The sequence below is a fragment of the Callithrix jacchus genome, chromosome 4, assembly GCF_049354715.1.
Source record: "Callithrix jacchus isolate 240 chromosome 4, calJac240_pri, whole genome shotgun sequence".
NCBI lineage: Eukaryota > Metazoa > Chordata > Mammalia > Primates > Cebidae > Callithrix > Callithrix jacchus.
Genome location: NC_133505.1, coordinates 36,146,380 through 36,167,429, shown reverse-complemented (window position 1 = coordinate 36,167,429; position 21,050 = coordinate 36,146,380). Strand labels below are relative to the sequence as shown.

General features: G+C 56.2%; 1 protein-coding gene across 1 annotated transcript in view; it reads right to left on the bottom strand.

The window, feature by feature from the left end:
- The window catches only part of LOC100409024 (metabotropic glutamate receptor 4-like), a 36,203-nt gene extending 17,929 nt beyond the window's left edge, over window positions 1-18,274 (bottom strand). Inside the window, 3 exon segments of the mRNA XM_035297646.3 lie at window positions 136-336; window positions 15,640-15,780; window positions 18,006-18,274. Coding sequence (XP_035153537.3) covers window positions 136-336; window positions 15,640-15,780; window positions 18,006-18,204 — 541 coding nt within the window. The 5' untranslated portion in view covers window positions 18,205-18,274.
- Between the last annotated feature and the right edge of the window lie 2,776 nt (window positions 18,275-21,050).

The following is a 21,050-nucleotide window of genomic DNA, read 5'->3' as shown; positions in this document are numbered from 1 at the left end:
ACATCCTGGGAGATTTTACCCCTTGGAAACATCAGAAGAGGCTTCCCATTCCCACCCCACAAAGTCTCAGGCCCCCTTCCCTCGGGCATGGCCCAGGATACCCAGGATGGGACAGGGCCCGCATTACACCCCCACCTGAGAAGTTGACACTTCGGATGTACTTAAGCAGCTGGGAGCCATCCACGGGATCCATGCGCGGGCAGAGCCCTACGCGGCCGGGACACAGGTCTCGGTGCATGGCATGCAGCGCATGGCCCATGGCATACACGGCGTCAATCACAAACTGCACCTTCCCCTCCTGCTCATAAGCTGAGTCCTGCCCAATTCGCTCACGGTCTGCAATGAAGCACCAGGAACAGGAATGCTTGTGAGGCCCACTGTCCTCACAGTGGTGTCATGGGAGCCAGAGCACCTGCTAGCACCTGGAGAGGTGGCACAGCCTGTCCATCTGTGCTTGGCCAGGCCAGCCAAGTGCTCCCAGCCCAGTGCTCTATCACCCAGGAGATGGCCCTGTGCAGGAGGCTGGGGACAGGCCCATGGGTGTAACAGAGAATCCACTGGCCTGGACACTGTACCACTGATGCCTGTGCCACCAGGGTCCCAGAGTATCCAGGGCAGACTCCCTTGTCACCTGTCACACTGGAAGGCATGGCCCAGAGGTCTCCCTATGGCTGTGGTCCCTGCTGCCTTCCCCCAAGCCTGGCCTGGGGTAATCTTGGGAGCAGCTGCCTCTCTTGTCTGGGAAACAGCCAGGACAGGGGCTGTGTCCATTAATGACGGGAGTGCCCCTAAAGCCACTCACCCACGGGCAGCTGCTCCAGCCAGAGGTGAGGGTTGCCCTCATCCCAGGGCATGGGTAGGGAAACTGAGGCCCAGAGAGTTTGAAAGACTGCCCTCCATGGTTTCCAGTCACCCTAGATACCAGAAGGCACCACTGTCCCACCCATCCCTCTGCCACGTAAGGGACAACTCTCCTGTCCTCCAGTGGCCAGGGTCAGCGAACTTTGTAAACTGAGAAACCCATCCCCACAGCCTTCTCATTGCTAACCAGAGTGGCTCCCCAAGTCACCGTGGCCTGGGGATCTGACCTCGCATCCTTCTCCCCTCCCCTCCATGTCTACTGACCTCTGCTCCGCGGCCCAGTACAGGCTCCTTGGTTGTCCTTGTCAGCCAAAAGGGGATCATGATTCCACCTCACAGAGCTGCCGTGAGGCTTCCATGAGGTCATGTACCAAAAACACTTGGCAGCCAGAAGGGGGCTTATCCACAGTACCCTATGTGCAAAGTATGCAGAACAGGCTTCCGAGGGGGATATGGAGTCCCTGGGGTGGGCAGGCGGGATGACTTTGTGGAGGGGGAGGTGGCTCCTGGCCTGGGCCCTGGGTAATATTAGATAACATTTTGAATAGCAACAATAACAGTAACTAAGTGCCTTCACTGAGCGCCTGCTATGTGCAGGCATCGTACAGAACTCTTATGCATATTCACTCATTGATTTCTCACAACAGTGCTGTGGCGCAGTCACCTCCATTGCAGAGATGAAGAAACTAGCTGGGCACCGTGGCTCATGCCTGTAGCCCCAGCACTTTGGGAGGCTGAGGTGGGTGGACCACCTGAGGTCAGTTCAAGACCAGCCTGGCCAAAATGGTCTTATCTACTAAAAATACCAAAATCAGCTGGGTGTGGTGGCAGGAGCCTGTAATCCCAACTCCGGAGGCTGAGGCAAGAGAATCATTTGAATCCGGGAGGTGGAAATTGCAGAGAACTAAGATTGGACCACTGCACTCCAGCCTGAGGGACGGAGTGAGACTCCATCTCAAAAGAAACTAAAGCACTGAGCACAGAAAGGCTCAGTAACATTCCAGGACCATGCAGAGCTGATGTGACTCCAGGTTCTCCAGCACCAGCCCTGAGCACCACACTATGCCAGATGGGGAGGGGGCAGGCAGAATGTGGGGAGGGGAGCAGTGATGAAGTGAGGATGTCAGGGCAGGAGGATGGCTGGGTAGAGGAAGGAGAGGATGGGAAGAGCTAGGGAGACCTGGCTTCCCCTCCAGGACTACAGCCCCTGCATACAGCATGGCCTTCTTCCCCGAGGCCAGGACAAGGAAATTACTCCTCTTACACCTCCACTCCTAGCACTGCCTCTCAGCTACAGGGCATGTGCAGAGGCAATTCCCCAGAAGGCAGCGGGGTGAGCAGCTGCACCTGTGTCCTACTCCCATGGGCCAAGGTTAAGCTGGATGCACATGAGGCAGTGATTACCCGGGGACTCGAGGTCACTGTGCCTAGGCCCCTGCCTTGGACACCTTGGAGGCAGACCCAGGGTGCAGGAGATCTCACTGCCTCTCACTGAGGTCTGCTGCCCCCTCTAATCCCCTCACACCAGGAAGGACAGTGGCTGCACCCACACAAGGATGTGGGGATGGGGGTCGCTGGCCTAGTCACTCATTAGCCCTGCCAGCCAGAACCACATCCCATTTTCAGCCTTGCCGAGGGTAGGTAGTCACATATTGCCAAGTGGACAGCAGAAACCATGGAACCACAATGCTAAGGATGCCAGGACCATGGGGTCATCTGCCTCCACTGCCATTTTAAAGACAAGAAAACTGAGGCTGGTGGGGAAGCCCAGGTCACACAGCCAGTGGCAACAGGATGGGCATTCCTGGCTTCCAGACCCTACCCCTGCTCCATCCCAGGCTGCATTTGACCGTGTCTGCGGGCTTTGCTAACCAGCAACACTCTTTCTAGGCAAAGGCACAGACAGACAGAGTGAACATGAAAGGCAGCTTCACCATCCTGCCTGTCTGAGGCCTCTGATCACAAGGTCACAAACGCCTATGGAGGAATGGAATGGATGACCCCATCCCCAAAGGACACACAGAATGCTGGGGCAGTGTTGTCTGAAAGAGCCTCCCTGGACCCACACTTGCTCCCTGCAGGCCCCTAGGCCCTGCCCTCTCCGGCCTGAAGAAGCATAAAACACGCTTGACTCCCCAGCAGCTCTCATCACACTCTCATCTCATATAAATGAGAGACTAAATTATTAACCAGCGATGGAGCGGGAGGCTGCAGCCACTGCAGAGAGGAGCAACTCTCTCCTAAGGCCAAGATGCACCCAGCCATTGGAGGCTGGCTGGATCTCTGGGGAAACACACTTCCCCCATGAGGCTGGCCTCAGCCTCTCCTCAGAGGGTCTCATTGAAGCACCCACTCCTGGGCCACTTGGGATCCGGGCCAAGTGCTCTCACTGCAGTCACAAAGCCATCAGCATGGATGCTGGTGTGAATATCCCACAGGAGCTCCCTTGCCAGGGAAACCTGCCTCCACCCCAGGCAGCTCTGGGGGAAGGGCTCAGAGTGCTGGGCCTGGGGTGCTGCCCCTACAGAGCACCCAGCCCAGTGCTGTCACACAGCATGGACTTCAAGCAACTTCTCAACTAGCTATGGCCTCCTGGACTTTGTCTCAAGTCTAACCCCAGTAACATATGGGAAGACTGGGGTGCAATGAAGTCACCAGGCCGTAAGCATGCCCACCACACACACACACACACACACACACACACACACAGACACAGAGACACAGAGACACACACAGAGATACATACATACACACAGAGAGACACACATACACAGATACACAGACATACACACACATGCAGACACAGACACACACAGATACACACATGTACACAAACATACATATACATACAGACATATACAGACTGAAACACACACACATACACAGACACACAAAGATACACATGCATACACATATATATACACATGGAGATACATAGACACACACACATATGTATACACATGCAGATAGACGCACACATACACACACACATATATACACATGCGCACACACAGATACACATGCAGACACACATAACACAGAGATACACAAATGCACACAGACACACAGATGCATACACATACACACATACAGACACTGAAACAGACATACACACACCACACACACACATACATATATACACATACACACACAGATATACATGCACAGAGACACACACCACCACACACACACACACTCACACTCCTGAACCCTGGCCTCAGATGCCCCAGGCCCTTCTCTTGTGCCCCACAGGGAACAACAATGACAGGGCTGAGGTGGCTCCCTGGAGGGGCAGCAGGGCATGTAGGGAAGGGGTGGGGGATACTGCAGGAACCACAAACCCTCACTAAACCAGTCACGACGGTCTGGCCTCAATGAGCAGCTACAACTATGCCTGGGACAGCAGCAGCCCTGGGCTCACCTAACCTGGCTCCTCGGCAGGTGACTCTGCAGCCATGGCTCATGCTCACCCAGAGCCGTCGTGTACCTGGCACCTTGTCTTACCACAGCTCTGGGAGTCAGGCTTCACTGGCCCCCTCACAGGGGAGGTGGCGAGGTTTGCAGGTGGATGGGTGACATCCCAGAGCCTCACAGGAATCCTGGCACCAAGTAGGTGTTTGACACATACCTATGGACAGAGCTAGCTGGAAAGTGGTGGAGCTGGGATTTGAACCCAGATCTCTCTCGTTGTCCAAAAGAGTCTTCAGTATCCTGAACTGCCCCTCCTCCATTTAGTCGCTGACCTGCCTCCTTCCTCCTGTCCTAGGACTCAGGCCCTGCCTCCACTGCCTGGCCAGGCCTAACCAGGGACGGAGGACTCTGTCTGCAGGTCTAGAGGAGGAAGGTGGCAGTGGAGGGAAGGGGGTGGGAAAATCCCCTCTCATGGGTGGGCAGGAACCCCAGGACCAGGCAGAGGCACCGCAGTTCTGGGAGGAAGCAAGACATGTATTTCTGAGAGCTGTTGGAGGAGCTAAATTCCAGAAACATGGCGGCAGTGACAGCAGCAACAGTTTGAAGATGTCCTAATTGTGTCCCGGGGCACAGTGAGGCAGAGATGCATTTGGCTCTGCCACGGGTGACAGCCAGCTGGGGAACCATCCAGGGAGGATTTTCTCCGTCAGAACCCCGAAGCATGGTTACTACGGAGACTGCAGTCTTTGTCTGCAGGTTGTAAATTGTAATTGAAATGAGTTTTCAAGGTTGAAATAATCAGAGTCCTCCTCATCTCCCCACTCACCTCTCCACAACTCACCCGCCCAGCCACAATCCTCCAGAGTTCCAGTGCTAGAACACACGTGCGTACACACACTTTCCTGAAGCAGCTCCCTCACGCTAGGGTAGACAAAATCCACCACACAGACACTCACAGATACTGACATCTGTATGCACACAGCAGCAAATACACGAACCTTCATGCATTTACATATGCCTACAGACGCACGCATGCTCAAACGCAGGTGTACATATAAACGCTTCCAACATAGCTACAGCTACACGTTTATCACAACACTTACACAAACACATGGCATTCAGATTCACCCACTGGCTTAGGCTGAGAAGTCCTACAAGCAGATGCAGAGGAGGACTTGAGAGCAAGGGTTTTATTGGGGGTGGCAGCAGGAAGAATGGGGAGGGGGCTGGGAGGCGGGGGGTGGGGAGGAAAGTCAATTAATGGCAGCATGCCGGGCTCTGTCCTGCTGGGGACCTCCAGGAGACCCGGCAGACCACACCTCAGCATTGTCCCATTCATGGGGATAAATGCTCCAGCTCCGTGGGTCCTAGGCGGAGGGCTGCTCTCAGGGGCATGAGCCCCATTGCTGCACACTGGTGGGCACTGAGGGGTAAGGCCGGGGCACCAACAGCATCTGCTAAACATATACTCATTCACACGCAGTCAAGCGTAGACCCATGTCTACACCACACACCTACACAGATATAAACCTGCATTTACACAGCCTGTCTCCCAAAGCTGTGGGAAGGTGAGGTGCCAGGCACACGAAGGCTCTGGGTGAACAAACATGAGCCACATCTCAAATACACATCTCTGCCAGTTGTGTCCCTTAAACAAACTTCCAGGGAGTAGGCAGTAAAACAAGGGGGTCCCAGAGCCCCTCCAGAGAGGGCTGTCTGGTGTAATGGACCAAACAGACACAGATGGCCCTGAATCTCGGCTGGGCATGGCCAGCTATACACTCTAAGTCAAGTATCGGAGTGTCCTAGCACCTCAGTGTCCCTAGTGTGAATTCCAGATAGTAGGACTCACTTCAAGGGGCCGCTGGGAGGACTGAGGGAGACGCAACACCATGTCTTGTGCACGGAAGTCCTCTCAGCCTCAGCTCTCCTTTGCTCCCTGACACACCCCCACAGGAGGACGCCCTCCCCTCTGTCCCGCCTGGCGCTGGCTCTAATGCTGACTCTCCCCACCCCTTCCCCACCATTCGATGGGTGAGGAGTGCCCGCTGCATAGACAGACCCAAGTCAGCTCGGCCTAGCCTGACGTATGGATGGGGTGGAGAAAGCCGCCACTCTGTGCTTCCTGAGACATTTGGTTCCTTTTGAGGGTCCTTCAAGTCCTGTTCCCGAGTCCACGCTCACCACCCCACAAGCCCCCCATTCCCAGAAGTCACCAGCCAGGATCTCCCTGGCCCAGAGTCTCCCGCTTGCTCTTCAGCCCTATACCCCAGTGTTGCCAGTCCCCACCTCTCAAATTTTCACCCTCATCAAGTGCCCCGCTTTCCAGTCTGGGAATTTCTAACCCCCTTGGCTGTGTTTCCTCCATCCCCAGTGCTGTCCCCCACAACTCAGCCTGGGCCCAACACCAGCTGCTTCCACTCCCAGTGAATGATGCACCCAGGTGTTGAAGGCTTAGTGGTCGGGGCAAATGACATCCCCATCCAGGGATATGGAAACCAAGGGCTGAGGAGGTGAAGCAGCTTACCCAGTGGGAGGCAGCTCTTGACTCCCTCTCAATTTCTTTTACAAGCTCCAAGAGCTCTGTGGTGGCATCGCCCAGGGCTCCTCAACCTGGAGCCAGCCACAGGCCCCTTTTGAAGGAAACAATTCTTGCAGACCCTCAAGAAAATGACCCCAGCATGAAAACACTGAAAGCCTGGCTGTGACCGTGAAACCCAACTGCAGGTGACCACAGCCGCAGAGAAGCCGCGTCTCTGAGACCGGGGGAGCTCCCTTCAGGATGGCCACCGACATGAGAATGCAGACTGTAAGAATCCTCATGGCACTCCTGGGTCCCTGTGAATCTGGCCTCAAGGATGTGTCCCCAGATGTCCACAGACCTCAATTTGAGAAATAGGATATAAGCCCCAGGGTCTGATGGGGCCCGCTGGAAACTCCCACTCAGCCCCTTGGTGGGCCTGACGAGTCTTAGTATCTCTGAGCTCCAGGCCCCTCATCTGTGAATGAAGCTGGCACCTGGGACTAGGCAAGGAGAGTCACACCTGGCGCCTGCACAGCCCGGAACCCAAGAAGGACCAGCTCTCAGCTCCTCCCTGGTTCTGAGCCCAACCCACCTCAGCTGGGGAGCTGGGGCTCAGCTCTCCCACACAGGAGGGGTTGGGGGTAGGGGGACTCTGGGGACTGAGTCTGAGGCCAGTATGGATGAGCTGCCTGGCCCCTGCTAACAGACCCCACGCAGACATCCCTCTACCCCATCACTCACCCAGCCTCCCCTCCAGCAGCATCTAGCTTTCCCCCTTTCTAGGTGACATGGCTTGGCTCTGTGTCCCCACCCAAATCTCACCTTGAATTGTAATCCCCACATGTCAGGGGAGAGACTTGCAGGGAGGTGACTGGATTATGGGGGCAGATTTCCCCTGTGTTGTTTTTGTGATAGTGAGTGAGTTCTCAAGAGGTCTGATGGTTTAGAAGCGTGGCCCTCCCCTCTCGCCCTCTCTCTCCTGCTCCGCCATGGTAAGCCGCGCTTGCTTCCCCTTCGCCTTCCACCCTGATTGTAAGTTTCCTGAAACCTCCCAGTCGCACTTCCTGTACAGTCTGCAGAACTGTGAGTCAATTAAACCTCTTGTCTTCTTAAATTACCCAGTCTCAGCTGGACACAGTGGCTCAGGCCTATAATCCCAGCACTTTGGGAGGCCGAGGCAGGTAGATCACAAGGTCAGGAGTTCAAGACCAGCCTGGCCAAGATGGTGAAACACCATCTCTACTAAAAATACAAAAATTAGCCAGGCATGGTGGCAGGTACCTGTAATCCCAGTTACTCGGGAGGCTGAGGCAGGAGAATCACTTGAACCTGGGAGGTGGAAGTTGCAGTGAGCTGAGATCATGCCACTGCACTCCAGCCTAGGCAGTAAGACTGAAACTCCAACTCAGAAAAAAAATAAAAATTACTCAGGCTCAGGTAGTTCTTTATAGCAGTGTGAGAACAACTAACACATTAGGTCTTTCTCTTAAAGGCAGAAATATGAGTAATTTCTCCCATTTAAACAAACCAACAAAACCCCTCTCTTGACCCGCCCATCCCCAGCTAGCATCCCCTTTCTCTGTTCCTGCTTACAGTGCAGCTCCTCAAGAGAGGGGCATCTGCTCACTGTCATCAGTTTCTCTCCTCTCTCCCCTGACCGACTCCAGTTTGGCTTTTGTGCCCACCTCTTCAAGGAGACTGCTCTTGCTAAGTCCAATGGCCCAGCCCAGCCCTCATCTCACCTGGCCCCTGGACAGCAGGCAATGGAGCCAGTCACTCCCTCCCCCAGTGCTCTGGGCCCTGCTGCCTCCTGAGCTGCTTCTCAGCTTCCATGCTTGGCTCCCTCTCTCTGCCCCAACACTCCAGCATCCAGGGCTCACTGGGACCTCTCCTCTCCCCACACACACACTCCTTGGTGCTCCCAGCCGGCAACCACCCCAAACACACGGCCACTCCAGCCTCTCCCTGACTCCAGCGCCTACTTCACAAGGCCACGTGGGTCCCAGCAGGCATCCCACTCTCCACGTGGCCTCCACCCAAGCCCTGCCTTCCCTCTCAGCCTGCTTCTCCTCCCACCCACCCCATCTTACCACTTGGCAAATTCATCCATCTCCTTGTTCCAGCAGAGAACGCTGAAGCCATCCTTGACTGTGTCATCTTACTCTCCCCTCAAATCCTTCCATAAACACCGTGACCACACTGCAAAGCTCACAAAGAATCTGACCCCCTCTCACCAGCTCCATGACCACCAGCCGCCCTGGGCCCATCATTCCCACCTGGATGAAGCACCAGCCTCCTAACTGGTCTCCCACTCCGCCCTCGCTCCCAGAGATCCTGTGGGGACATAAATCAGGTCTTGTCAATACGCCTTCAAAGCCTACAATGATTTGTCCCACTCTGCATAAAAGACTAAATCCTTACAAACTTCCCACCAGGCCCACATGACCTGCACCCTCTGCCTGTCCCTCCCCCATGACCCCATCTCCTGCCCGTGGCTCTCTGCTTCAGCCACACCGGCCTCCTCACTACTTCCCGGGCTCAGCAGGCATGAACCACCCCCAGGGCCTTTGCACTCGCTGTGCGCTGTGCCCGGCATGCACTGTCCAGGGTCTCCACGTGGCTCGCTCTCTCACGGCCTTTGGCTGTTTGCTCCAGTATCATTCTGATATAGTTTGGATGTTTGTCCCCTTCAAATCTCATGTCACAATGTGATCCCTGGTGTTGAAGGTGGGGCCTGGTGGGATGTGGCTGAGTCATGGGGGCGGATCCCTCATGAGGGACTGGATGCCCTCCTCGAGGTAATAAGTGAGTTCTCACTCTATTACGTACAAGATTTGACTGTTAAAAAGAGCCTGGCTCCTCATCCTCTCTTTTCCATCTCCCCTCCACCCAAGACTGGAAGTCCCCCGAGGGCCTCATCAGAAGCAGAGGCTGGTGCCATGCTTCTCAAACAATCTGCAGACCATGAGCCAAACAAGCCTCTCTTCTTTATGAATTACCCTCAGGTACTCCTTTAGAGAAATGCACACACACCTTCTTGGTCAGCATGCCTGTCCTCCCAGCACTCCCAGTTTCCTCCAAGAGGCCTCCAAGCTCTGCCTTCCCCAGCCTCACAGTCAGGCCTTTTCTGGAGCCCCTGGCACTGTCCACCAGGCCACGCCATGCCACTATGCTCTGTACCTTGTCTGCAAGGCCATATTGTGTCCCACTCCCAGGATGGCTCCCCAGGGCAGGTCTGTCCGCCTCACTGAGCCCAACAAGCCCAGCACAGTGCTGGCTGGGCAAACAGTCAGGCTCTTAATCTATGCTGCTGGTTTCCCAGCTGATGAATGGGAAGAGCACGGAGTGAGCAGCCGATGGTTTGAGCAACTGTGAGTTCCTCTGAGGGGGCACAGCCTAGCTTATAAAGTATGCTCCCAAATGTTGGCCTTTCTCACTGGCCCGAGGAGGGAGGCTTCCTCAGCTTCTCTTATGGATGCAGAGGTGGGAAGACCTTTCACAGGCAAGCTGGAGATGCCAGGAGGGGCCTGGGGCTGGGATATCAGCTGGTCTAAGCAAAACATCTCTGGAGCCAAATGGTCAGGTTCAAACCCCAGCTTTGTGTGACTCTGGGCAAGTCCTTAACCTTTCTGTGCCTCTGTTGCCTTGTCTGTAATGTGGGTTGCTGCAAAAATTAAATGCAAAATATTGATTGGAACAGAGCTTGACAATTAATAAATGCTATATAAATATTAGCTGTTATTGTTTTCACTATTATTGCCGTGATTGCTGGTAGCACAGACTGGGTGACTGACATCTCCCCACGCACCCCCAGCCACCATGCAGCTGCCCTCCCTCTCTGGACTCCCAGCCCCTGTGAGCAGCAGGCAGTAAATTTTTCCTGTCTCCTCATAAACCGGGCCTTCCTCCGCTCAGCCATCACCTGGCTGGCAGTGCTGTCCAAAGGACGGATGCCACATCTGCCTTGTCTACGACGTTAATTCCCAAACCCTGTTTTCTGAGCTCCCGGGGAGGGGCCGGGAGGGAAGGAGGAGGCGGTCGCTATCTTCCTGTAGGCTTGACAGCTGCACAGATGCCCCTCTCAGTGACCTCAGCTCGTTGGGGTTGGGGGGACCCATGGGCCACCTGGAAGTGCTTCTTGCAAATCAGCTCCCATCCCTTCCCTGGAAGCCGTGAGGAAGTAGCACTCTGCTGGAGATGAGGCTCTGGGGAGAATGGAAGAGGATGATGTAATTCCCATTTCACAGATGAGGAAATCGAGGCCCCCAGAGGGGAGGTAACCTGCCCAAGGCCACATAGCTAGGAAGTGGCAGCACCAGCAGTCACACCCAGTAGCTGTATGTTTGAGAAAGAATGAGCGCTCACCACCCTACCCTCTAACCCTGACCATGTCAGCACACACCCGTCCAGCCTCCAGCTGCTAGCGTGTGCCACCCTTCTGAGGCTTTCTCAGGTGCAGGAGCCCTCTCTGCCCAGCCATTTGGCAGGCTGGAGGTGCCAAGGAATAATGGCCTCCAGGAGCATCCCTCCACCAATGACTGATGGGGGCTGGCACACACATACCCTGGCTCCCTCTGGCTCTGTGTGGGACGACTGAGAGGCCTGTTCCTCTGTCCCAGGAGGATTCAGTCCAGTTGTTCACAGTGGCAACCAGCTTGATCTCATACCCTGTATCTCTGCCTTCTCTCCTCTTTCCTGGATTCCCCTCCCAAATCAACTACTTGCAATCAAATCCTCATCTTTGGGGAACTCCACTTCAGACAGCCTTGAAGGATAAATCAAATCTTCCCAAAGATAAGACCCCAGGATGAGAGGGTCCTTCCCACCCTCTTGGATGGTCACCAGGACCATCACCTGGGGTGGGAAGGAATGGATTTGGCAAAGCAAAGGACACGGGAGTGGCACCTGCTGTCAGTGAGACCTTGAGCAGGGCAGGCCTGTGGGACTGAAACAGGTAGAGGCCAACTACGGAATGGGAACATCCAGGAGAGCGGCGTGAGCTGATCCTGAAGAGGTGAGGGGAGGCCAGAATCTGGAGAAAGAGTGGGGCAGGTGGAGAGTATGTCTCGGAGACCACAGAGCATGGCTGGGCTGGCTAAGGGCAAGAGGGAGGAGCCCCAGAGTAGTGAGAGGGAAGGACAGGAAGTGGGCAGAAGGCAGGGCCCAACACTGGCTTCAGAGCCAGGCTACCTGGGCAAAAATCCAGCACTGACAACCCTCTAGCTCTGTGATATTCACAAGTTGCCTCAGTTTCCTCTTCTGTAAAATGGGAGTTGCATCTGTGACCATCTATACCACCCACCTTCAGGATGGCACATTCTTTCCTCATTCTTTCCACATAACAGACAGAATTGGTACCAACAGACTTGGACTATTAGATTACCCAATTGCCTGTCTAAATCCCGACTCTCCCATTTCCTCTATATCAGCAATAACAATTATTTTATCAGCACCTATCATATATTTCATTCTCAGCCAGCCTCCTCACATGCTTTCTCTCTAAACCTCACAGCCACTGAGATAGCTGTTGCCTTCCCTGTTCTACAGACAGCAGCGGAGACTCAGAGAAGTCAGATAACTTGTCCAAGGTCACACAGCAGGGAGGAGGCAGAGCCAGACTCAGACTCAGGTGTGGGTCCTTCCCCTGCCCCTGCTCCCAGCTCTCTGTGGGTGTCACTCCAGCCCTCCTGGCCTAAGACCTTCTCTGGCAGGACAGGCTCAGCTCAGGGGCAGGGCCATGGTGAAACCAGAGCTGCCTGCCCCTCCCCCAGAGTCTCAGGTCCCACAAACATTCCCAGCAGTACCCCCACCTGCCCCTCACCTCACCCAGAGACAGACCAACAGGCTCCTGGCGCCTGGTCTGGGGCCACACAGGGACTCTTACCCACCTCTGCTGGGGCTCCCAACGCAGTAGGAAGGATTCAGGTTGGCTGAGACCCACTGCGTCCACTAGAGCCTCTGCCCCGTTGCTCATGCCACCCCCCCGACCCAGCCTAGGGTGCATGCATCCTCCCTCCAAGCCAGAGGCTCCCAGACTTTGCTGCACAGTAGAAGCACCTGGGGCGCTTCAAAACATCCCAATGCTCAGGTTGCCTCCAGTGCAAATTAAACCAGAAGGTCTAGGGTGTCCGTATTTGTAAAAGATTCCCAGGTGATTCAGTGTGAACAAAGCTTGGAAACCACTGCTCCAGCCCTAAATACACATTAAAATCACCTAGGGAGCACTATAAAAATCCACAGCCTAGGCCCCACCCCTAAGATTCTGAGCTAGTTGGTCTGGGGGTGGCACCCTGGCCTCGTGTTAAAAGCTCCCAGGTGACTCTAACGCACCTCCAGGCTTTACAGCTGCCACTGACAGATCGGGAGGTGCCTCCATTAAGCTCATCAATCCCATTGCTCAGATGAGAAAGCAAAGGCCCAGAAAGGTCACAGAGCTTGCCTCAGGCTCACAGCAAAGCTCTGTGCTTTTTTGCTTTTTTTTTTTTTTTTTTTTTGAGATGGAATCTCATTCTGTTGCCCAGGCTGGAGTGTAGTGATGCAATCTTGGCTCACTGCAACCTCTACCTCCCAGGTTCAAATGATTCTCATACCTCAGCTTCCCGAGTAACTGGGATTACAGGTGCCTGCCACCACACCCAGCTCATTTTTGTATTTTTACTAGAGATGGGTTTTGCCATGTTGACCGGGCTGAACTCCTGACGTCAGATAATCCACCCACGTCGGCCTCCCAAAGTGCTGGGATCACAGGCGTGAGCCACCATGCCCAGCGGAGCTCTGCGCTCTTCTGAACCCTGCTCCAGTCCTCCTTCCCCACCTGCACTGACCATCAGACCAAATGCCTCCCTTAGGACTGCTGGAGAGGTTCATGAATCCTGCCCCAAGAACTAGGAGTCTAGACAGAGCCTACAGGAACTGACGAAAGCCTTCTCCCTTCCTACCCATCCCAGACAAAGAGGAGATTCCAGAAAGCCCTTCTCCTTGACAGCCCACACCCCTTGACAGCCCACACCCCTCGACAGCCTAGACACTGGATCCAGGAGGCCCCAGCTGTCCATCTTGCCACCGCTTCCAGTCTTCCCTCCCCACCCCACCCCCATCCCATCCATCCCCATCCTTACCCCTGAGCTAGGTCTGGTGAGCTACAGTCAGGGTGCCCAATTTTCCATCCCACGTGGGCACTTCCAAGAACCGGAGGGGATGCTCTCAATAATGACCCCAGAACACAGGAGACAGGATACACAGCCACCCCACCCGTGAGAGCTCAGCCTCCACACCAGGCATGTTTGCACTTCTCACACCTCTGCCGTGATCACTGCCTGATTCAGGCATTTGCTGTGCAGCCTCGGGCAAGGCACTTGCTCTCTCCGACTCTCCATATCCTCATCTAGAGTGCAGGAATCGTAAGAGATCCTAGAGTTGCTGTGAGAGTGAAATGTCTTTTACATTCTAAAGACGATGTCTTTAAAGTGTTTGGAACACAGTGGATACATAGTAAACAGCAGTGTTTATGTTTAGCTCACCCAGGAATACGCAAGCCTCATGTAAGACACAGGCACACACACCCCTTCTCTCTCAGGAACACCAACTCTCACACACACGAAGTCACATGCCACAGATGTATTCACACACACAGCCACCTGTGCACACTCACATACCTGCACTCACTCTGCAGATCGGGTAGGTTTGGCTGTGAGCTTCTCGGGGTCCCCAGTGGTCCAGTGGCGGCAAGTCCCTTTGGGCTTTGGCCACCAGAGGGCAGCATGCTCCCCACCCACCCTCATCATACTCCTCCCCCCACCCTGGAGGACCTGTCTGCCAAAGATTCCATGCAGCCTGTGCCCCGCCCTTTGCCCAACTGCACATTCGAGTCTGGGAGGATACAGGGGGCAACTCATCATCCTCATTTAAGCAACCCTCAAGCCGAGAGGCACCAGAGCACCCCAATGTTATTGAGGCTGGGTCCTGCCACAGAGTGACCCAGACCCAGGGCATGAAAAGACCCCTGTCCAGATGTATCTGATGTGGACACACCACGATGGCTACCTAGGGGGTGGGGGGCCTAGGGCTCAGACCCAGGTGCAAGTCGTGCTCTACCACCCTCCATCTATGGGAATTCAAGTCCCTCTACTCACCTCCTCTGAGCCTCCGTTCTCCCATCTGTAAAATGGGCCGATCACTGCCCCTCCCCCGTGCAGTTCATCCCACTCCTGTGAGGGCTCAGATGTCACCTGTGCAAGCAGGCTGTCCCTGGCCACTTCACAGCTGCAGATTCCCTTCTCCTCACACTTTCCATTCTTGTTATTATCTGTTTTGTTTCTCCTGCACCTTTCTGTTCTGACATGTTCTATAATTCACTCATCGTGTTGATTGTCTCCCATTAGAATAAAATCTCTGAGTGCCATTGGACTCTTTCTTCACTGCTACATAGCCAGGCTTTCACTGGGGCAAGCTACGCCTGGGAGCCAACCTGGTGCTTACTGAGTGACGGAGGGAACCTTGGAGGGAACCCTGGGGTGGTTTCAGGGAAGTGCCCAGCCTGGTATGCGTCAAGACTGGACACAGGACAAGAGGGGTCAGTCAGTTCAGGGCTGTGTGTTCGCCCTAAGGACGTCCACATCAACCAGGAGGCAGCCAGAGGCCTTGCCACCCCAAGGATCTCAGGGCCACACCCCAAATCAGCTTCAGCCCCGCCTCTCCAGGCCCCGCCCCAGGGCCTCCCAACTCCACTGCAGGTGCCTGCCCAACTCCGGAGATTCTCAGGTCAGGCCCCTGGGCTCGACTCCTCCTAGAGCCCACTGGAGCCCGCCCAGCCCCGCCCGGCCCCCCACAGCCCACGAGCTCACTGGTGCACTTCTTGACGTGGCTGCCCTTCTTGAGAGTGTGGCGGCTCAGCTTGCAGTGGAAGCTGTCCTCCCAGAACTCTGCGAACCAGATGTTGCGCCGGTTGTTGTCCAGTGTGCGGCTGGAGAAGTAGCGGTCGAAGCCTGGCAGGGCACCAGGAAGTCAGGGCCTCACTGGCCTCCTTCCCACCAGCCCCAGCCCTTCCCACCTCCCCCAGGATGAGATGGCCCAGGCGGAGGGAGAGAGGCCCAGGCGGAGGGAGAGAGACCCAGAGGAGCACATCCTCTGACCCAGGAGAAAACAAAATGTGGAGCATTTCATTTCATTCAAAATGAAAAGAGCTGTATTAGGTCCCAGGGGAGCGTGTGTAATCTACAACTGCTGCCTTTATGGAAGAGAAGCGCACCGATGAAGATGTTTCCACGGCCTTTAACCGCTGCAATGCTAACAGCAGGCTCTGAGGAGCCGCCTGGGAGTCCTGAGATTACCGCACAGAGGCTGGGGGGACTGTCCAACCCTGGGAGCACCCAAAGAGGAGGCCAGGAAGGATGAAAGAGGTGGGGACCACCCAGGCCACACAGCAAGACCAGGACCTGGACCTTCTCCCTTCATATCCAGGATGTCCCCATCACTGACAGAGGCGGCCTCCCTCTCCCACATGCTCTGCACGGCTCATAGTTCTGCTCTCAGCCTGGGAAACCCTGTCCTAGGGTGGGCAAGTAGGTGGTGAACACCACCCTCTCCTCCTCCCAGACGCCCCTCCTGCCATACTGACTATACCCGGCCCTGTGGACTGAGCTGCTCTGTATGGGCCAGAGGCCTGAAAGCTCAGCGAGGCCCATGGAAACGTCCACGTGGGAGCAAAATGACTGGCTGCATGACAGGAGACTCACTGGCATTGAGCCGGAGCTTTGGCCTGCAATAGGATTTCTCAGCCTCGGCGCTGTGGACACTCTGGGCAGGACAACTCCTGTCGGGGGCTGTCCAATGCACCACAGGATGCGGGGCAGCACCCTGACCTCTACCCACTGGAGGCTGGCAGCAGCATCCCCCAATTGTCAACACCAAAAATGGCTCCAGAAATTGCCAAATGCCCCTGGGGGGCAAAATCACCCCCAGATGAGGACCACTGTTCTCAAATGTTCCTGAGAGAAAAGGAACTTGTCAGGCAAGTCCTGGATTCCCGCCCCATCTCGGCAGCTCGCTGCGCTATGTGCCTGAATCTCTCTGAGCCCTGCGTATCCATCTACTCAAGGTGGGCAAGAGTGAATCACAGGGTGGCTGGGAGGCTAAAGGAGCTGTCCGTCAGGGGCGTGGCATGCGTAAGCACCGTAAGCACAGTTATCCCCACACTGTGTTGATTATGGCTTGGGGTGGTTGGAAACTCCCACTGTGTGTGATGGGGGTGGGGGTTGGATGCATGATGGATGTGGGAATGGATGGGGCAGGAAGGCATGTGTCTGAGGGGATGGGGCTGGGCAGAGGTGGTTCTGGGGCCTGAGCCAGACACAGGGCAGGTGTGGAGGGGGAGATGGGTGTGGTCTTTGCAGGGACAGATGTGGCCCTGGGGGTTTACACTGGGCCTGTAGGCAGGTGTAGGCCCAGGGGCAGGTTTGGATGACAGGGTAGCCATGGGCCTATGGACAGGTATGGGCCGGGGCACTCCCTCTGCCTCAGGATGAAGAGAGGACACTGCTGTGTGACCTTGAGCAAGTCCCTCCCCTCCTCAGGCCTCAGTGTCTTGGGAGGTGCCTTGGAAAGGCCGATGTCCACAGTCCCTCCCAGCTCCATTAACGCTTTCTCCTACTGAAGGGAGGGAGGACAGGGAAAGAGAGGGCCCAGGGAGCCTTCTCCCCAAGGTGAGGACTGTCAGGTCCCTGCCAAATCAGCCCATTCATGGGAACATCACACCTCATGCCCTGTGAGGTTCTGGCCAGAGAAGTTCATTCCTGCCCAGGAGACTGTGGGTTCTGCCCCAAGAGGAGGGGGTTCAGGGCAAGGCAGGCCCAACCTCAGTGCCACCCAGGGCCTGCCAAGCCCAGGCAGACTCTGCAGAAAAGCCCTGTCCTGTAACCCTGGCCGGCAGCTCCCAGCCCTCTTCTGAGTGGACTCTCCACACACCTTCCACCCCAAAAAAAAATCCCTGAGAAGGGAGGAGGAAAGGTCCTGAATCTGGATTCAAATTCTTCTGTGTTGAGTGTGGCATAAAAGATCTCCCAACCTAGAACCTCCAAACACAAGAGGCTGGGGGCCATGGAAGAGGAAGGACGGCTTTGGAAAGAGGAGGAGCAGGAAAGGAAGGAAGTAGGAGGGGCGAGAGGAGGAGCAGTCCAGAATGGCGCCGACCACCAGTGCCCGCCCGGCCTACCTCGCACGGACATCCTCTTGGGGAGGATGGTGACAGCCCCCTCAGCCACCTCCTCCAGATGCAGCACCGGTGCAATCTTGGAGCCCCAGCTGTCAGAGCCCATCCAGAAGAAATGGCCTGTCTGGTTGGCCCTTGGCACTGCCTCTAGCACACGCCTGTAGGGAACACACACCAGCCCAGCCCAGCCGTGTCTGTCCATGCACCTGCCCCCACTCCTGGCCACACTTGCTGTGGGCCCACAGCCCTGACCCCCAGGAGCCCAGAGTCCACAACTGTCCCAGCACCCATGCCCATGGGTCCCCCGTGCCCCGCCCCCACCTACCCACAGGCTCATGGCTACTGCCTCATCCAAACTGTCTGCCCCTGGGCCCACGCCTGCCTGCAGCCCCAGTGTAATTCTCCAGGCCCCCATCTGTCCCTGCAAAGACCACCACTGTACCCCCAGATCCACACCCACCCCATGTCTGATTCAGGCCCCAGAACCACCTCTGCCCACCCCATCGCCTGAGACACATGCCTTCCTGTCCCATGCATCCCCACACCCTGCCCATCCTCACACCCATCCACCACCACACAACCGCCCCCTTCCCCCACTGCACATGCTGCCGCCTGCCCAAGGCTCCCTCTTCATTCACCGCCCTCTGTGCCAAAAGCCCAGGCCCTTCCGACAGCTGCTCCCCACACTCTGAGTGGGAGTGGGTGATGGAGGGAGGCAGGTATGCAGCTGCCCTACGCTCACACGCAGCCCAGTCTGCCTGCGATGGTAATCCAAATCAAACCAGGGACCCGAAAGCCCAGCCTGGGGCCACAGAGCCTGCAGCAAGCGCTCAGCCAGGGCTTCGGGAGGCATGAATGAAGTGGCCTCTCCAAGATATCTCTCCAGAAGGGAAAAACAAGGAGGAAAGGGCAGCATTCCTCTAACCCAGCTCCCACGGAGTGACTAGGCAGGGAGGAGGTAAGGAACTTGCTCATGTCACACAGCAAGCAAGAGGCTGTGATACTAGAAACTGTCCAGGCCCTTCCATCAGTGGGGACCAGGGCACAGACCCCAGGGCTCAGGGGTGGCTGCTAGGCCTGTGCAGGAGGCGGCCAGCAGGGGCTGGAGAGCCTGGGCTTTCAGGGAGAAATGGATGTTTCCAGGCTGCAGAGCCTTCACCTGAGCTGGTCTTGTCCATCCTCATCCCCCCGCCACGTCCATCATCTCCCAGTGCCTGAGGCCTTCCAGCCCCGCTCACCGGTGTAGCCCCTGCCCCCACATCCTAGGTCACCACTAATGGCAGGTAAGGCTGCTCTCAGAACCCACACCCACACCCTGTTAATACCCACCTGCATCCGGCCAGCCTCAGATGGCCAGAGCTCCCAACCGTCCAGCCCTGCAGAGTCACCTGGGTTTATTTTTACTTCTGTTTGCTTATGAAAACGCATGTGGATTTCCAGAAATGACCCCCTCCTCCCACCCGCTTCCCGCAGCCTGCTCCGGAAGTCAGTCTAGCTCCCTTCCAGACCTCCCCTAGGGGCCTCTTCTCTGGGACAAAAGGCCCAGAGCATTCAGTCCCCCTCCCAGCACGTGGGTCCATCTGAGCTGAAGGGGTCCCCCAAAACAGCAGGCCTGGAGTGAGCTGCAGAGCTGGGTGGGGTGAGGGAGCCGAGTCTTGCCAGGCTTTGGGGTGGGAGTAGCGGGCAGGAGCTGGCTGAGCCGTGGCCGTCAGAAACGTTCAGAGCCGGAACTCAGGGGACCTGCACACCTCAAGGGACTGGGCGCTGCCTCTGTGCAGCTCTGAGGGTGTCAGGATGGGGCTGGAGGGCTCCCCTCCCTGGCCTTTCACTGCCTGAGACACCACCACTGCAGTTGGTCCTTTTGTCCTTTGAGGCCAAAGCCCTCCTCCATCCCTCCAGGGACCCCCCAGTGGCCTGGGAGGGGATCTGTTTTGCAGCAATGCTGGAGTCCACGTTAGGGCCTTTCCAAATGAGAAACGGTTTGGGAGCAGTGGTGAGGAATAGGAGGAGCCACCTGGGAAGGGCTGGGCACACAGGGCAGCCTTGGCTGGTCCAGTGAGGGGAGTCTGAGGGCACAGCAGGCTCTGCCAGCCTGGGTCAGATATCTGAGGAGGCCTGACAGGGGTCACACCTGCTCTCACCCTCCTCTCTGAAGGAGAAGTGGCCAGCGGGGACTAGAGGACCCTACCAGATTCTGAGCAGGGCAGTATCTCCCCCCAGCCTGGGGCTCCCTGAGGACAAGGCTGTGCCTCCCCTCAGCCTGGTCACTCTGAGCCTAAGCCAAGACTAGAACCACACACAACCCAGACCTCGTCTCTGTATCCTGAGCTCACCACAGAAAGGAGGGAGGGGCTGAGGGTTGGCCCACATTTACTGGGTGCCTATTTCATGCCAGATGCTACTCTAAGCCTTTTATGCACATTCCTGCATTGAATTCTCAAATGCTGTCAGGCAGGTATCGTTAGCTCATTTGTTTTTTAGCAGCAGAGGCCCAGAGAGGTTAAGAAATTCACCTGAGATCACACAGCTAGTAGGTGGGAGAACAGCATTAGAACCTAAGTGGTCTGGCCCCAAGCCCATAGCCTCAGCCCTCTGTTAAATCACCCAGGTAGCCATCTCTAGCAGCTGGAATGGATGCAAGAATGGAGAGGGGAAGGAAGTGGTGCCCCGTAGCAGTGGCCTGCACTCCAGCCTGGGGGTCACCCTGCCCACACACCCACTCACCTGTACCCACCTCTGGATCCTAGGGTGGGGTCAGGCTCACCTGGGAAAGTAGGACAGGACCCATGGCTCTGCCCACACTGCATGGATCCCGATGCCCACCCCGCTGCTGCCTGCCCTCACCTGATGTCATCCTCGTTGGCAAAGATGATGACTGCCCTGGCGTTTGAGGTCTCCAGGAGGCGGCGGATGATCTTGTCGAACTCGCCTGCCTTGGGCTCCCGGGGTATCTTCACCGACTGGGCGATGCACACGCCCCCTGCAGGAGGGGCAGCAGTTAGTTGAGTCAGGCAGGGGAGCCTGAGTCTCCCCACCACTCTCCCAACA